General features: G+C 44.8%; 1 protein-coding gene across 1 annotated transcript in view; it reads left to right on the forward strand.

Annotated features, from left to right (window-relative positions):
* The first annotated feature begins 5,030 nt into the window (after positions 1-5,030).
* Positions 5,031-15,867, forward strand: part of RAD54L (RAD54 like) — a 29,797-nt gene continuing 18,960 nt past the window's right edge. Inside the window, exons 1-5 of the mRNA XM_059137000.1 lie at positions 5,031-5,719; positions 5,820-5,906; positions 7,427-7,546; positions 14,818-14,878; positions 15,567-15,702. Of these exons, the coding sequence (XP_058992983.1) occupies positions 5,693-5,719; positions 5,820-5,906; positions 7,427-7,546; positions 14,818-14,878; positions 15,567-15,702 (431 nt within the window). The 5' untranslated portion in view covers positions 5,031-5,692. The remainder of the gene's footprint in view (positions 5,720-5,819; positions 5,907-7,426; positions 7,547-14,817; positions 14,879-15,566; positions 15,703-15,867) is intronic.

Genomic DNA, 15,867 nt, shown 5'->3' on the forward strand with positions numbered 1-15,867 from the left:
TGTGCTCGCTCTCTCCCCCTCCCTCTCTCTGATAAATAAATAAAATCTTTAAAAAAAAAATCGCAGCAAGTTTTTCTTGTAAATATTGACAAGGCTAGTTTCAAATATGTATGGAAAGTCAAAGGAACTAGAATAGCTAATACAACTTTGAAAAATAAAATAAAATGGAAGGACTTAGTCTACTCAATTTCAACACTTACATAGCTACAGTAATCAAACTGTAGAGTAGTACTTGTGGGGGGTTAGACACATAGATCAATGGAACAGAATGACGATCCAGAAATACACCCATATGAATATGCACAAATGATTTTTGGCAAAGGTGCAAACGCAATTCAATGGCTGAAAGACAGGCTTTGCAACAAATGTTTGTTCAAGTAAATTTCTAGGCCCATATTGGAGCCAATTCTGTGCCATGTCAGCAAACAGAAGCAAACTGAGAGAACTTTCATGTCCTTGTAAATTCTCTGCTTGACCGGAAACAGTGTATCTACTCAGCCAGTCTCCAAGCAGCAAGCCAACTCTGGACTAGCTAGCTACTCATTTCCCTGTTCCTTCTCACCCCAAACAAGGTTCACTACTTTGCCCCAGCCAATCAGATATTTTCTATTTTTCTCTTCCCTGTTCTTTATTCTCGATCCTGTAAAATCTCCCTGCCTTCTGCCCCATTTTGCAGTTCTCCAAATGGAGACGGTCCACTTCATGAAGTAGTAAATAAAGTTTGTTTGTATTACCTAAATTGTCTTCTTTTTTTTTTTTTTAAAGATTTTATTTATTTATTTGTCAGAGATTGAGAACAAGCAGGGGGAGCGACAGGCAGAGGGAGAAGCAGGCTCCCTGCCGAGCAAGGAGCCTGATGAGAAACTCGATCCCAGGACCCTGGGATCATGACCTGAGCAGAAAGCTGATACTTAACCTACTGAGCCACCCAGGTGTCCCTAAATTGTCTTCTTTAAAAACTTTTTTTTAACACGGTACTGGAGCAATTGAACATTTATAGGCAAAACAATGGATCTCTACCAAAATGTCACACATTATTAAAAAAGTAATTCAATGTGGATCATATATTTGATTGTAAAACATAAAACTATAAAACTTTATAGGAAACTTTTAGGAAAAACATAGGAGAAAATCTTTGGGAGATAAGGTTAGACAAAATATTCTTAATACCAAAGTCATGATCTATAAAAAAGAAAAATTGATAAATCGTACTTCGTAAAAATTAAAAATGGTTGTTCTGGGACACTTGGTTGCTCAGTCAGTTGTGTCTAACTCTTGGTTTCAGCTGGGGTCATGATTCCAGGGACATGAGATCCAGCCCCCTACCAGGCTCCATGCTCAGCAAGGGGTCTGCTTGAAATTTTTTTCCCCCTACCTCTCCCCCTGCTACCTCTTTCTCTCTCTCACATGCATGTGTGTACTCGCTCACTCTCAAATAAATAAATAAATAAATCTTTAAAAAAAATACTTGTTCTGTGAAAAACTCTGTTAAGAGGATAAAAAAAAAACAAGCTACAGAATGGGAGAAAATATTTACAAACCACATATCTAACAATGTGCTAGAATATATAAAACATGCTCAAAACTCAACAGTAAAAAAAAAATTCAATTAGAAAATGGGCAAAAGATATGAGACATTTCACTGAAGAGGATATACAGATATCAAATAAGCCCTTGTAAAGATGTTCAATGTCATGAGCAATTAGGGAAAGGCAAATTAAAATCACAATGAGACATTACTTCACACCTATCAGAATAGCTAAAGAAAAAATAGGAACATCAGATTTGTGAGGACTTAGAAAACTACATCACTCAAACATTGCTGGTGCGAATGTAAAATGGTACAGCCACACTGGAAAATATTTTGTCCGTTTTTAACTTTTAGGTATTTATTTTAAAGATTTATTTATTTATTGGGGAGAGGAAGGGGCAGAGGGAGAGAATATCTAAACAGATTCCTGCTGAGCCCAGAGACGGGTGTGTGTGTGGGGGTGTCTCAATCTCGTGATCTCTTATGAGATCAGAACCTGAGCGGAAACCAAGAGTTAACAGTTGCCATCTTGGGTCTGGACCCCAGAGAATGAAGACATGTTCACACAAAAATCTACACACAAATGCTTATAGCAGCTCATAATAGCCAACGCTGCAAACAACCCAGATGTAATTAAATAACCTGAGGTACATCTGTACCATAGAATACTGCTCAGCAATAATAAAGAACAAATTTTTACATGTAATTCAACAATACAGATGGATCTCTGGAGAATTATGCAGACTGAAAAGCCAATTTTAAAAAGTTGCATACTATATGATTCCATTTATATAACATTCTTGAAATGATGGAAGGATAGAAATGGAGAACAGATTACTGATTATCAGGGAGTAAGGAGGGGGTAGGGGTGGGAAAGAAGTGGATGTGGTTATGGAAGGTCAACATGATAGATCATTGGGTGGTGATGGAAATGTTCTGTATCATGACTGTATTACTGATAATACCTTGGTTGTGATTGTTGTATGATAGTTTTACAAGATACCATTATGGGTGGGGAAAGGGTATATAGAATCTCTCTGTATTATTTCTCACAACTGCATTTGAATCTGCAATTATCTCAAAATAAGACATTTAGGGCGCCTGGGTGGCTCAGTGGGTTAAGCCGCTGCCTTCGGCTCAGGTCATGATCTCAGGGTCCTGGGATCGAGTCCACATCGGGCTCTCTGCTCAGCAGGGAGCCTGCTTCCCTCTCTCTCTCTCTGCCTGCCTCTCCATCTACTTGTGATTTCTCTCTGTCAAATAAATAAATAAAATCTTAAAAAAAAAATAAGACATTTAATTAAAAAGATCAGGGGCACCTGGGTGGCTCAGTAGTTAAGTGTCTGCCTTCACCTCAAGTCATGATCCCAGGGTCCTGGGATTGAGCCCACATCAGGGTCCTTGCTTGGTGGGAAGCCTGCTTCTCCCTCTCCCACTCTCCCTGCTTGTGTTTCCTCTCTCACTGTGTCTCTCTCTGTCAAATAAATAAATAAATAATCTTAAAAAAAAATAAAAAAGATCAGTAAGTGGGGCATCTGGATGGCTCAGTCGGTTGAGGGTCCAACTTTTGGTTTTGGCTCAGGTCATGATCTCAGGGTTGTGAGATGGAGCCAGCATCAGGTTTAGCACTGGGCAGGGAGTCAGCTTGGGATTCTCTCCCTCTCCCTCCCTCCACCATTATCTCTCAAAAATAAATGAACAAAATCTTTAAAAAGATCAGTAAATAAAACATAATTTATTCTTCACCACCCAAATAATAATAGCATCCGAGGCAGATTTACCAGGAAGCTGAGGGTAAGTCAGGGCCCACCCACATAAGCCCTGGGAGTGCTGGAAGTTACTAGAGATTTGTAATCAGTGTTCTAACTGGGGAGAAGCCAGACTGTACCACGAAGCATTTCTAATCAATTGCCTAGAGAAATTTCAGAGGAAAGGCACCTAAACTTCCAAGATTCCATAATTGGGTACTCTTTTCCTCATTTCTAACCTAATATTAATATATGCACCTAATTTTATTTTATTAAAGATTATATTTATTTATTTGACAGATATCACAAGTAGTCAGAGACGCAGGCAGGGAGAGAGAGAGGAGGAAGCAGGCTCTCTGCAGAGCAGAGAGGCTGACGTGGGGCTTGACCCTGGGATCATGACCCAAGCCAAAGGCAGAGGCCTTAACCCTCTGAGCCACCCAGGAGCCCCTATGTGCACTTAATTTTAGAGGGTTCCAACAAGTACTTAACAAAAGGTTCAGGCCCCACCAAATCTGGATCTGACCCTCATTAGCAAGGTGGTTAAGAAGAGTGACCCTGGAGCCATACAACAGGTGTGACTCTAGACACGTTACTGGTTTCTCTGAGCCTGTTTCTTCATCTATAAAATGGGGACAAGAATAAACATACCTCGTAGTTGTGAGTACTAAATAAATTATTATATCTCAGAAGCTTGGAAGCGCTTGGTAGTAAATGTTTTGTAGACACTATTAGTAAGCACCTAGGTTGTGCCTGGCGCTGTCCTGAGTACTTTATTTATATTTTATTTTTACTTTTTAAAGATTTTGTTTATTTATTTGACACATAAAGAGATAGTGAGAGAGAGAAAGAGAGCATAAATAAAGGGAACAGCAGGCAGGCAGGCCAGCTGAGTGAGAGGGAGAAACAGGCTCCCCGGCCCAGACACGATGTGAGTCTCAATCCCAGGACCCCAGGATCAAGAACTGAGCCGAAGGTAGACACTCAACCAACTGAGCTACCCAGGCGCTCCTATTTATTTTAGAAAGTAAGAAAGAGAGAGAGAGAGAGAGAAGGAGGGAGGGGGTGAGGGACAGAGGGAGTCTTAAGTAAACTCCATGCTGAGTACAGAGGCTGAGATCACCATCGGAGTCAGAGGCTTAACTGCACCACCCAGGCGTCCCTAGAATGTACATTTTAGATATGAAGAAAGCGAAGTGTTGAGAGATTGAGTCATTAAGTCTCCATTCCCAGAATCACACTTCCACCAACATGATTTTGCTTAAGAAACGCAGCTTTCTGCAAGAAATGCCGGATCAAAGAATCACGTCTCCTGAGGGTGCTGTCACTGCCAGAGCAGTCCTGGTGGTAGGTAGTCGGGGCCAAAGACTCCTGCCACCCTCGGGGTGGGTGAGATCTGACTCCGACTCTGCATCACAGTTCCAGCCCTAGCACAGGGGAAGTGCAGACACGTGCGGTGTTTCATAATCCAAAACCTTCAGCAGACTGGCGGCAACTCCTCCACAGCCCAGTCGGATGCAAATGTCACTTCAATAGCCCGACTGCCCGGCTTGCCCCGCCCACCTCGCCCAACCGCTCCATCACTGTTGGCCCCGCCCATCTTCCTAAGTCCCACCTCCTAGCAGGTCCGTTTAGCCGCTACTTCGGCGCCCCCGCTCCGCAGTGACTGGAGCACTAGGCCCGCCCCCTTCCTGGGGTCGCGAGCGCCGAACGCATCGAACGCAGCCAATGGGCGGTGCGGGCGGCAGCACCGCGGGAGGTTCGATTCACTGGGCCTGGCGGGTCCGGAGACTCCTGGCGGCTGTTAACGCGCGTTTTGGGAAGAGGAAGGCTGAAGCTGGAGTGCTAGGGCTGGGATTCACTTTTGGTGTTCTTTCCAGCTCTTCCTGGTATTCTTCTCCCAAGTCCGGGTCTTTTACTTGTCCTGCCTGGACCCCTTCTCGAACTCCTCGAGTCTGGGCCTGGCTTCCGCGCTCCAGACCCGGGAAAAACCCCTTCGGATTGAGCGTCTCCCCTCCCCACGACTGGGATTTTCACCCAGGCCTCTCTCTCCTGGCCTGTGATTTCTTCCCCACCCCCCAGCCGCAACTACCCTTGCCTTCACGTCCACCTGGGACCATTATCCCGACTCCACTCTGCCCAGTCTGGTACTCCCATCTTCCTCTCCCCCGCCCCCTCCCCCATCCCAGTGCTTTACTCACCTTTGCTTGGCTACTTCCTCTTTGGTCTGCTCTTCGGCCTCGACTAACTGGCGACCAACACTCTCAGAGTTTGGGCCCAAACTCCAGCCTCTAGCTGGATTCCCTCCATCCATCCTCCCTCTTTAATTAGCCCATGCTTTCAATAAGACAGCAACAGTCGTTCTGCGTTCTCAACGGCTGGGTGCCTTTGATCTTTGGCTGATGGATACTTGATGTTTTATGCTCCTGAGCCCAGGATGGTAAGTATGGGCCTAAGGGAGACTGGGTAGCCCTGTGTCTCGGCCTCTGGGTTCAGGCCGTGGGGTCTCTGGAAGTGCTGTTTCCATTTTCCCCTTACAGAGGAAGAGCTTAGCTCCTAGCCAGCTGGCCAAGAGAAAACCGGAAGGCAGATCTGGTGATGATGAAGACTGGCAGCCTGGGACAGTGGTGAGTACCCTGCCCTCCAGGGGACCGGACAGGTAGGGTGGAGGACTGTTTGGGCAGAAGGGAGTCTTGGACTTGGTTTCTGGGGTTATATGGAATGAACCTGGTCACTTCCAGAAAACTCTTTCAGTAAACTTTTACTTAGTGCTTACTATGTGTCAGGCACTGAACAAGACAAAAACAAAAAAAAAAAACTTTGTCCTCAAGGTGCCTACTAGAAGTTAATATAGCCTTAGTTTTTCTGGTAGAGAAGATATTACAAAGTAAAAGAGCAGATTGGGTCTGACCTTTTGGCTCCCTTGGGGAAAAAAATGGCTCCCCAATAGCAACTAGCTGCCTGTTCTTTTGCTCTTTGTCCTTTGCCCAGTATGGCAAAACAGTAGAGTATGTAGGGCCTGCCTTAGGGCCCTGAGCTCACTTGGGCCTAAATTAGAGGAGGGATGCCCTTCTAGTCCCTGCTCATACTCAAGTGCAGTATGTTTGACTTTGGATTGCATCCTGTGCTCTGTTCGCTGCTTTTGAGGCTTTCTGGGGCTGACTGTGGGTAGGACCTATGTATAAAAAAAAGCATGTATAAAAAAAAGCATATACTTAAGAGAGAGCAGTTCAAGAAGTACGGGCTTGGGCACTGGAACTTTGGAGGAAGGGATTCACTAAAGAAGGTCTGGAAGGCAATTTTGGGCAGGGCCTGTATGTGAAAGGTGAAGGGGCTGGTGTTTCAGGTGTTTCTTGTAGGATCACTGACACTTCAAATACCTTGGCAAGCTGCTACAAACTTGCCTGTGGTTCCGTGGGGTCTTGCTCTGTAGTTGTAATGCTGCTGGTATATAGGGGGTTCCTTTTCCTGTGAGGGACAAGGCTGCCTCTTGCTACTTACAAGGATCTCAGACTTGAACTTGGGGCAGCACTTGGTGCAGCTGGGTTTAAATGGTGCTCTTTGCTCCTGAAAATGGTTTCAGTGCTAGTGACCTCCCTTGCCATGCTGTGGCTCACTTTATTCCCCTCATCCAGTGCCCCTCTTCAGATCAGACAAGGTCTGTAACCTCATTAGCTTCCAGTTTTCTCACCTGCTAAATAAGTATAATAATAAACATTTATCATAGGACTGCTATGAAGATGATGCACAATAATATATGTGAAGAGTTTACCACAGTGCCCGGCATTTAATAAGCATTTTATTTTTATTTATTTTTTTAAAAGATTTTTAAAATTTATTTATTTGACAGAGAGAGAGATCACAGACAGGCAGAGAGGCAGGCAGAGAGGTGGGGGGGGAGCAGGCTCTCCGCTGAGCAGAGAAGAGAGCCTGACATGGGGCTCTATTCCAGGACCCTGAGGTCGTGACCTGAGCCAAAGGCAGAGGCTTAACCCACTGAGCCATCCAGGCTCAGCATTTTAATGTTAATAAGCATTTTAATATAATAAGCATTTTAAATGTTAATAAGCATTTTAAATGTTAGCTGCCATTGTGGTGAACTCTGTGGTCTTCCAGACTTGACTCACCTTCCCCAATACTCTTCTAGACTCCCAAGAAACGGAAATCCAGCAGTGGGACTCAGAGCCAGGAGTGTTTCCTGTCTCCTTTTCGGAAACCTGTGATTCAACTAACCAGTCGACCACCCTGTTTGGATAGTAGTCAACATGTAAGTCAGAATTGCACCCTGCTGGTGAATGTGTGTGCCCTATGGAGGTACCTTTCTTGTTTTGTCTAGGGAGGCTTCTCCTGCTGAAGACTCCTCAGTGCTCTACAGAGTGGCCAGTGGTCAGACTTTGGTGGAGGCTTGGGGTCTGCCTTCAGCCTTAAGTGCCTGGCCTCTTTCCTTCAGGATGTGTGCCCGGCTTGGAATCTCTGTTGTTTATAGTTATTTGGGCACCGGATCTTAGGTGGCTCAGATTCCTGAGGACATGAGGGTATAGGAAAGAGAAGGCTGCGGTAGGGTGTTGGAACCAGGGCCCTTATGCCAGTTTGGTCTCTCACTTAGCATATGGCTTTAAGAAGTATCAAAGTCCTACAGCTTCCACATGTTTCCTCTATTAAATCCAGTGTAATCCTACAGCATGTTCTATGCGTTCTCTCATGCAACTCATTTTTTTAAGATGTGAAAGCTGAGTCTCCAAGGGGTTAAGTAGCTTGCCCAGAATTACAGAGTAGTCACATCTGCTTAGCTTCACCAAAGCTTTTCCACCAAACTTTCTGAGGACAGTGGTATTGAGCTCTGCCACTGATCTCCAAAAACCTTTGGAATTTTTTCTTTCTTTCTTTCTTTCTTTCTTTCTTTCTTTCTTTCTTTCTGTGTGTGTTTTTTAAAAGATTTTATTTGAGAGTGAGAGCCTCTGTGCGCAAATGAGCTAGGGGGAGGGGTAGAGAGAAGCAGGCTCCCTGCTGAGCAGGGAGCCCCATGCAGGGCAATGCAGAGCTCTATCCCAGGACCCTGGAATGACCTGAGCTGAAGGCAGATGCTTAACTGAGCCACCCAAGCGCTCCTAAGAATTTACTGATAGTGAATATCTGGAAGCTTTCACCTTGGTGGGGAGGAGGGATGCTCTCCCTCTTCTGTCAGAAGGAAGGGATGGTATGAATTTGCAGTAACTAAATAAAGTGAGAGCATGCTCTCTCCCCTGCCTCTGCCAGTTTTATCAGACCAGATTCCTGGAGGCTGGTCATTGCAAGTCTTATAGGCTGCGTCCTCATGTTTTTGGCCAGGGATGCTCACATTGTCCTACACCAGTTGCGCAAGCTTGCAGTTCAAAGTCTTGCTTTTTAAAGCTGGATCACGACCTGAGCGTAAGACAGACCACTTAACTGACTGAGCTACCCAGGTGCCCAACCTTTAGAACTTCTTAAGTGATAAAGCAGTAAAGGTGTCTTTTACTATTTATGAAAAAACAAAACAAAACAAAAAAAAACCCTTTTAACCACACCTGAGTTTATGTTAATGAGATTCATTTGTAAAGCAACTAACCTTGGTGGCTGGTTGCCTGGGGAACCAACATACCGGGGGCCAGTGTTTAATCAATTGTGCCTATGTATTGAAGCCTCCATAAAACTCCAAAAGGTCAGGGTTTGGAGAGCTTTTGAGCTGGTGAACAAGAATTCACCCACGAGGAAGAGGCATACCCCAAACTCCACAGGGACAGACTCTCCTGTGCTCAGGACTCTTCTAGACCTCACTCTATGTATTTCTTCATCTGACTCTACATATCCTTTAGTATAAAGCCTTTGTGATAAATTGGTAATCCAGTAAGTAAACCTTTCCTGAGTTCTGTGGAGCTGCTCTAGAAAATTAATTGAATCCCAGGAGGGGGTTGGGACCCTCCAATTTATAGACTGTTGGTCCCAAGCACAGGGAGTAACGTGGATTTGGGATTGACATCTGAAGTGGTGGGGGGAGGCAGTCCCATGTGACTGAGCCCCTAACCTGTGGCATTTGATGCTATCTTCAGGTAGGTAATGTTAGAATTAAGTTGTAGGATACGCAGGTGGTGCTTAATAATTGCTTGTGTGCGGAAACGCCATACATCTGGTGTCAAGTACCATGGCGGAGTCAGGGAGACACAGGAGTCTTGTTTTTACTTTACAGGGACATTTTGAAGGAAAAATGGCAATAAGGTGAAAGGAATATGTAATGGGCATTAGTTATATGTGCATTCAGCAAACATTTTGTTTATTTATTTATTTGCTTATTTAAAATATACTTTTTTAAAAGATTTTGTTTACTTGACAGAGATCCCAAGTAGGCAGAGAAGCAGTCAGAGAGAGAGAGAGGGAAGCAGGCTCCTTGCTGAGCAGAGAGCCTGACTCAGGGCTCTATCCCAGGACCCTGAGATCATGACCTGAGCCGAAGGCAGAGGCTTTAACCCACTGAGCCACCCAGGTGCCCCTAAAATGTACTTTTTTATTATTATTTTCATTTCTATTTATCTTTTTAAAAATATTTTATTTATTTGACAGACAGAGATCACAAGCAGGTAGAGAGGCAGGCAGAGAGAGAGGAGGAAGCAGGTTCCTTGCTGAGCAGAGAGCCCAATGTGGGGCTCCATCCCAGGACCCTGAGATCATGACCTGAGCTGAAGGCAGAGGCTTTAACCCACTGAACCACCCAGGTGCCCCTATTTATTTATTTTTAAAGATTTTTATTTATTTATTTAACAGGGAGAGAGAGAGAGCTCACAAGTAGGCAGAGAGGCAGGCAGAGAGGGGGGGAAACAGGCTCCTCACTGAGCAGAAAGCTTGATGTGGGGCTCAATCCCAGGACCCTGAGATCATGACCTGAGCTGAAGGCAGAAGCTTAACCCACTGAGGCACACAGGCGCCCCTGTAATTTTTTTTTTTAAGATTTGTTTATTCAGCAGTGTGCAAGAGAGTGCACACATAAGCAGGGGGAGTTTGCAGGGAGAAGGAGAAGCAGGCTTCCTGCTAAGCAGGGAGCCCAGTGTGGGGCTTGATCCCAGAACCCAGGATCATGACCTGTTCTGAAGGCAGATGCTAAACCCACTGAGGCAGGCAAGTGGCCCTTACCAAACATTTAAAAACATTTTTACATAATACTTGATAAATACAAAGGAATATGTATATAACATATGAGATAGAAAACACAGAATAAACACCCATGAACCCACCATCCTGCACTAGAACATCACCAAAGTTATAATCCCTTTTCCCATCTTGACAGGTAACCACTGTCCTGAATCATCTTTATCATCCCTTTTGTGATAGTTGAACTATATATACATAATTCACTAAGTAATACACTGTTTAGTTGTTTACTGAGCCTTAAAAAATGGACACCTGGGTGGCTAGTCTGTTAAGTGTCTAACTCTTGGTTTAGGCTCAGGTCATGATCGAAGGGTAGTGAGATCAATCTCTGAGCTCAACGAAGAGTCTGTTTGAGATTCATTCTCTGTCTGCCCCTCCCCCTGCACACATGCTCTAGCTCTCAAATAATTTTTTAAAAAAGATTTATTTATTTATTTGACAGAGAGAGATCACAAGTAGGCAGAGAGGCAGGCAGAGAGAGAGGGGGGAAGCAGGCTCCCCGCCGAGCAGAGAGCCTGATGTGGGACTCAATCCCAGTACCCTGGGATCATGACCTGAGCTGAAGGCAGAGGCTTTAACCCACTGAGCCACTCAGGGGCTCCTCAAATAAATCTTTTTTAAAAAAGCGTGTAAGGGCACCTGGGAGGCTTAGTTGTTAAGTGTCTGCCTTTGGCTCAGGTCACGATCCGAGGGTCCTGGGATCGAGCCCCGTATCAGGCTCTGTGCTTAGCAGAGAGCCTGCTTCTCCCTGTCCCTCTGCCTCTCCCCATGCTTGGGTTCTCTCTCTCACAAATAAATAAATAAATCTAAAAAAAAAAAAAGTGTGTGATTCTATGGGACTCTTTAGTATTCGTTCAAGATGTCCTATGTAAGTTATGTCATAATTGTAAGTGCAGTGCGAGTATACAAAAGGGGGTCTAACAGTCTGGAGGTTGGTGAACATGCCGATTAGGTTGAGTCCTCAAGGATAGGGGGATTCAGCCAGGTGGAGAGAGTGGGCAGTGATCTAGATAGAGGGGACCCTAAAGACAAAAGTGTCTCAGGCCCATCAAAATCATATACGCAGCCCTGGGGATGAGAGCACTTAGCCTTAAGGGTGATGAGTCTGCAGTCCTGTAGGACTGGGCTTGGGGATGGTTGCAAATACGGTAGGTGTGGAGCCTAGGAGGGAAGTAGGGTCTGGAAATATATTTGGGCTCCTTAGCATAGCGATGATATTTGACCCCTCCAAAGTGTATTGGAGTGTCAGTGAGCGCAGTCAGAGGAACTGAGGTGCAGCCCTGAGCCCTGAGGTACACTTACCTTTAAGGTAGGTAAGCAGAGAAAGAAGAGCTCCTCAGAGGACTGAGCATGAGGTTCTAAAGAGGCGGAATAGTTGGAAAGTGGCGTCATGGTAGTTGAAGGCAGAGAATATTTGAGAGGAAAGAGTGGCCAGCTCTGTCTAGCCAGATAAGGATAGAAACAGGTCCACTGGAATTAAGGTCATGTAGGCCATTGGTGATTTTGGCTAGAGTCCTTTCAGAGGAGTGGAAGATTAGAAAGGGGAGACAGACACTCTAGAAGTTTGAAGGGGAGGACATAAGAGGTCAAAGGAATTTTTTTTTTTAATTTATTTTAGAGAGTGTGCATGGGGTGGAGGGTAGAGAGGGAGAGAGAATCTCAAGCAGACTCTCCGCTGAGCATAGGACCCCCCCCCCCCAATCCCAGCCCCCGATACACACACATAGCGCTTGATCCCAGGACCCTGAGAGTCATGATCTGAACTGAAATCAAGAGTCAGACACTTAACTCACTGAGCTACCCAGGTGCCCCAAAGGAATTTTTGTTTTTAAAATAGTTAAGTATGTTTTAAATGCTGGTGAGAGAGAGCTAGTGGAGAGGGAAAGGTTGAGATGTAGGAGAGTTCAGGCAGGACTGATAGAGTGAATCTCTGGAGGAGGCAGAACTGATAGAGTGAATCTCTGGAAGAGGGAACCTTTGACCTTGGTGGGGAGGAAGGATGCTCTGACCTTCTACCAGAAGGAAGGGATGGTATGAATTTGCAGTAACAAAATAAAGTGAGCGCATGCTCTCTCCCCTGCCTCTGCCAGTTTTATGAGACCAGATTCCCAGAGACTGTCACTGCATGTCTCATAGGCTGTGTCCTCATGCTTTTGGCCAGGGATGCTCACATTCTCCCACACTGGTTACACAAGCTTGCAGTTCAAAGTCTTGCTTTTTAAATCTGGAACATAAATTCTTGGCTACTCAGAACCTCAAATCTAGCCTTGACAATTTTGAAAGTAATATTTTAGTTTTGGGGGGCAGCTGGCTGGCTCAGTAGAGCATAAGAATCTTGATCTCGGGGTTATAGGTTCAAGCCCATGTTGGGTGTAGAGATTACTTAAAACAAAACAAAACAAAACAAAACAAAAAACACCTGAAAATAATATTTCAGGTTTAGAATTGAAGCCAAATTAGAAAGGAAATTAGAATCCATCGCCTTGGGACGCCTGGGTGGCTCAGTTGGTTAAGCAGCTGCCTTCGGCTCGGGTCATGATCCCAGCGTCCTGGGATCGAGTCCCACATCGGGCTCCTTGCTCGGCAGGGAGCCTGCTTCTCCCTCTGCCTCTGCCTGCCATTCTGTCTGCCTGTGCTCGCTCTCTCTCTCCCTCTCTCTGACAAATAAATAAAATCTTTAAAAAAAAAAAAAAAAAAAAAAAAAAAAAAAAAAAAAAAGAATCCATCTCCTTCCTTTCCCTCTCTCTCATTTATTTATTTATGAGAGGGAGAGTGCCTGCCTGTGAGAGCTGGGGGAGGACAGAGGGAGAGAAGCAGACTCTCTGCTAAGTATGGAGCCCAATACGGTGCTGGGGGCTTGAATCAGGAGTCAGATGTTCACCTAGCAGCCACCCACGCACCCCATCCTTTTCTTCTCTTTTGACTTAAGGATGGCTTTGTGTTACCATTGTTCATATACAAGTTTTTCCTTTATCATTGCTATTGATAATTATAATCATGATAATTAAAAATAGTACAAGATTTTATTCAGCTGTAAAAAAACATGCAAATAAAGAATTTGGGCCTTTTTCCAAATCCCCCCATCAAGTGGTTTAGTGGGTTGAAGTTCAGTTCTCCACATTTTTTTTTCCTACCTTCCAGTGGATTGTTAAATATATTCATTATGTTTTTCCTATTTAAAGTACACTGAGTTTCTAGAAATTTATAATCTTTATAGAAATGGGTCAGAATAAAAGTTAAAATTTCAGGGCAAGACAGGTTTGCTTTTTTCCCTCATAAAGTGCCTTTTTGCTCGAGGGGAGTATTTTTCATTATTTCTTTTTCCACTGATGTATTCCCATTAAAACTACCTTTAGGGTTTCTGTTCTTATTTTCTCAGGCTTCAGCTCCTGTTTTGTTCATAGGCCATTGTAATTCCCCAGAGAGCTCAGGGATATATAGACCTGAAGACCAGGACTTTGTTGGGAGTGTTGGGAGTTGTCAGAATTTACCCTGAAGCTGGCGCTGTGAACCCCCTCTGGCTGCTCTTCTGGCCCAGCCCCACTCCCCAGTGCTGGTTCCAGGCTGAGGTGTTGGCACAGGCTTCCTGTAGGCTCTGAGGTGGAGGCACCAAGGCCACCCTTCTCTAGGAGCTATGTATGTTTGTTTCTTGTCACCCTTGTCCCACTTATTTATTTTGGTGATTTGTTTGCCCGCTCATGTCCTCTTTCTCATGTTGTTCCCTCTCTCACGCCTTCTGATGTGAAGCTGCTGACTCTGGGCTAATCCATATGGCTATCGTCAAACAGATTGTATTAGGAGGCCGCACTGCCCACTGGTTACAAGTAGGGGGTCTTGGAATGAGGGAAGTCCTGCACCTGTCATGATGGTCCTGTGACTTGGGAAAGTGACTTAACCACTCAGTGTCAATATGCCCATCTGGAAAATGGGGATACCAGGACCTCAGACTGCTGGTGGTGAGGATTCAATGGCAGCCTGAGTGCAGGCATCTTGAGTGCTTAGCTCTGCATCTGGTGTTCACTGTTAGTCATCGTTCCTGTTGGCATTTTTATTGCTGTTAATATTATTTACTAATACTGTTACTACTAGTGAAAAAAAAAAAGATTTATTTATTTTAGAAAGCAAGAAAGCATGTGTGAGTGGTGGGGGGAGAGGGAGAGAATCTGGAGCAGATTCTCCACTGAACATGGACCCCGATGTGTGGGACTCAGTCCACGACCCTCAGATCAAGACTGACCAAAGCCAAGAGTCAGATGCTCAACCGACTAAGCCACCCAGGTGCCCCTAAATAGGCATTTTAGACTGCATTTGTAAAAAATATTATCCCATAACATCTTTAATCAGTCCTGAATCCCTGTTTCTTCTCTTTCTTTTCAGGAAGCCTTTATTCGAAGCATTTTGTCAAAGCCTTTTAAAATCCCCATTCCAAATTATCAAGGTAAAAATGGAGACGTTCCTGTTTTTTTTAATCAGTCATGTATGAATGTATCTGAATAATTTAATACCTCTGCTTTTGTTAATACATGCTTACCTTGGAATTGAAGATGCCAGGCCGGTGGTGGTGGTGACACTCTTAGGGGCCTGCATGAAGGCTGTGTTTGATAGCTTCAGCAAGGCCTGCCATGACTAATGGCCCCTCACCTTGTGGGAGATATGCCAGTGCTTGGGCAGCTCCTGGTGGACCCAGGTGGCTGATGGCCTCCGACAGTCAACCTTAGAAATGAGATGCTACTGAATTCACTCAGACTGCATGAAGCCTGGGCTCTGCGTAGGATATAACATTGTGCTAAAACTGGGGCAGGGGAGGGAGGAGACCAACTCTCAAGAGCTCTGTGTCTTGAAGGGCCCCTTTGGGTTCTAGACCTTTCTAGGATTGACTTGAGATGAATAAGACCTAGCCCTCCAGAAGTTTATAGTTAAATGGGAGAGGTCAAATGGGAAGAACCCTGATCTAAGGCAGACTGGAATAATGGTCAGATAGAAGTATGCAGCTGGGTTTGGAAAGGTTCTGGAAGAGAGAAGGTCATATGCAAGCTTGGGAAAGGTTATATGAAAGATAGGCCTTTGAGCTGGGCCTGCTGATCTCTTTGATATAGATACTTTGATGACAGATTGTTGGTTTCTAGGTCCTCTGGGCTTTCGGGCATTGGGCCTCAAAAGGGCTGGGGTCCGCCGGGCCCTCCATGACCCCTTGGAAGAAGGTGCCTTGGTTTTGTATGAGCCTCCCCCACTGAGTGCCCATGACCAGCTGAAGCTTGACAAGTATGTATATTGATATTTCTTGAGTAGGTCTGTTAAGTGCACATACCTGGAAGGGCAGAGGGCATTTTGGTGTGATTTTTTTCCTTTGGAACTGGCATGTTTTCAGAGTGTGGGCATGACTGCTGCTCCACCATCCAGAGAGTGGGTAGGTAGAGAAGGAGAGAG

The sequence above is a fragment of the Mustela lutreola genome, chromosome 10 (assembly GCF_030435805.1).
Source record: "Mustela lutreola isolate mMusLut2 chromosome 10, mMusLut2.pri, whole genome shotgun sequence".
Taxonomy (NCBI): Eukaryota; Metazoa; Chordata; class Mammalia; order Carnivora; family Mustelidae; genus Mustela; species Mustela lutreola.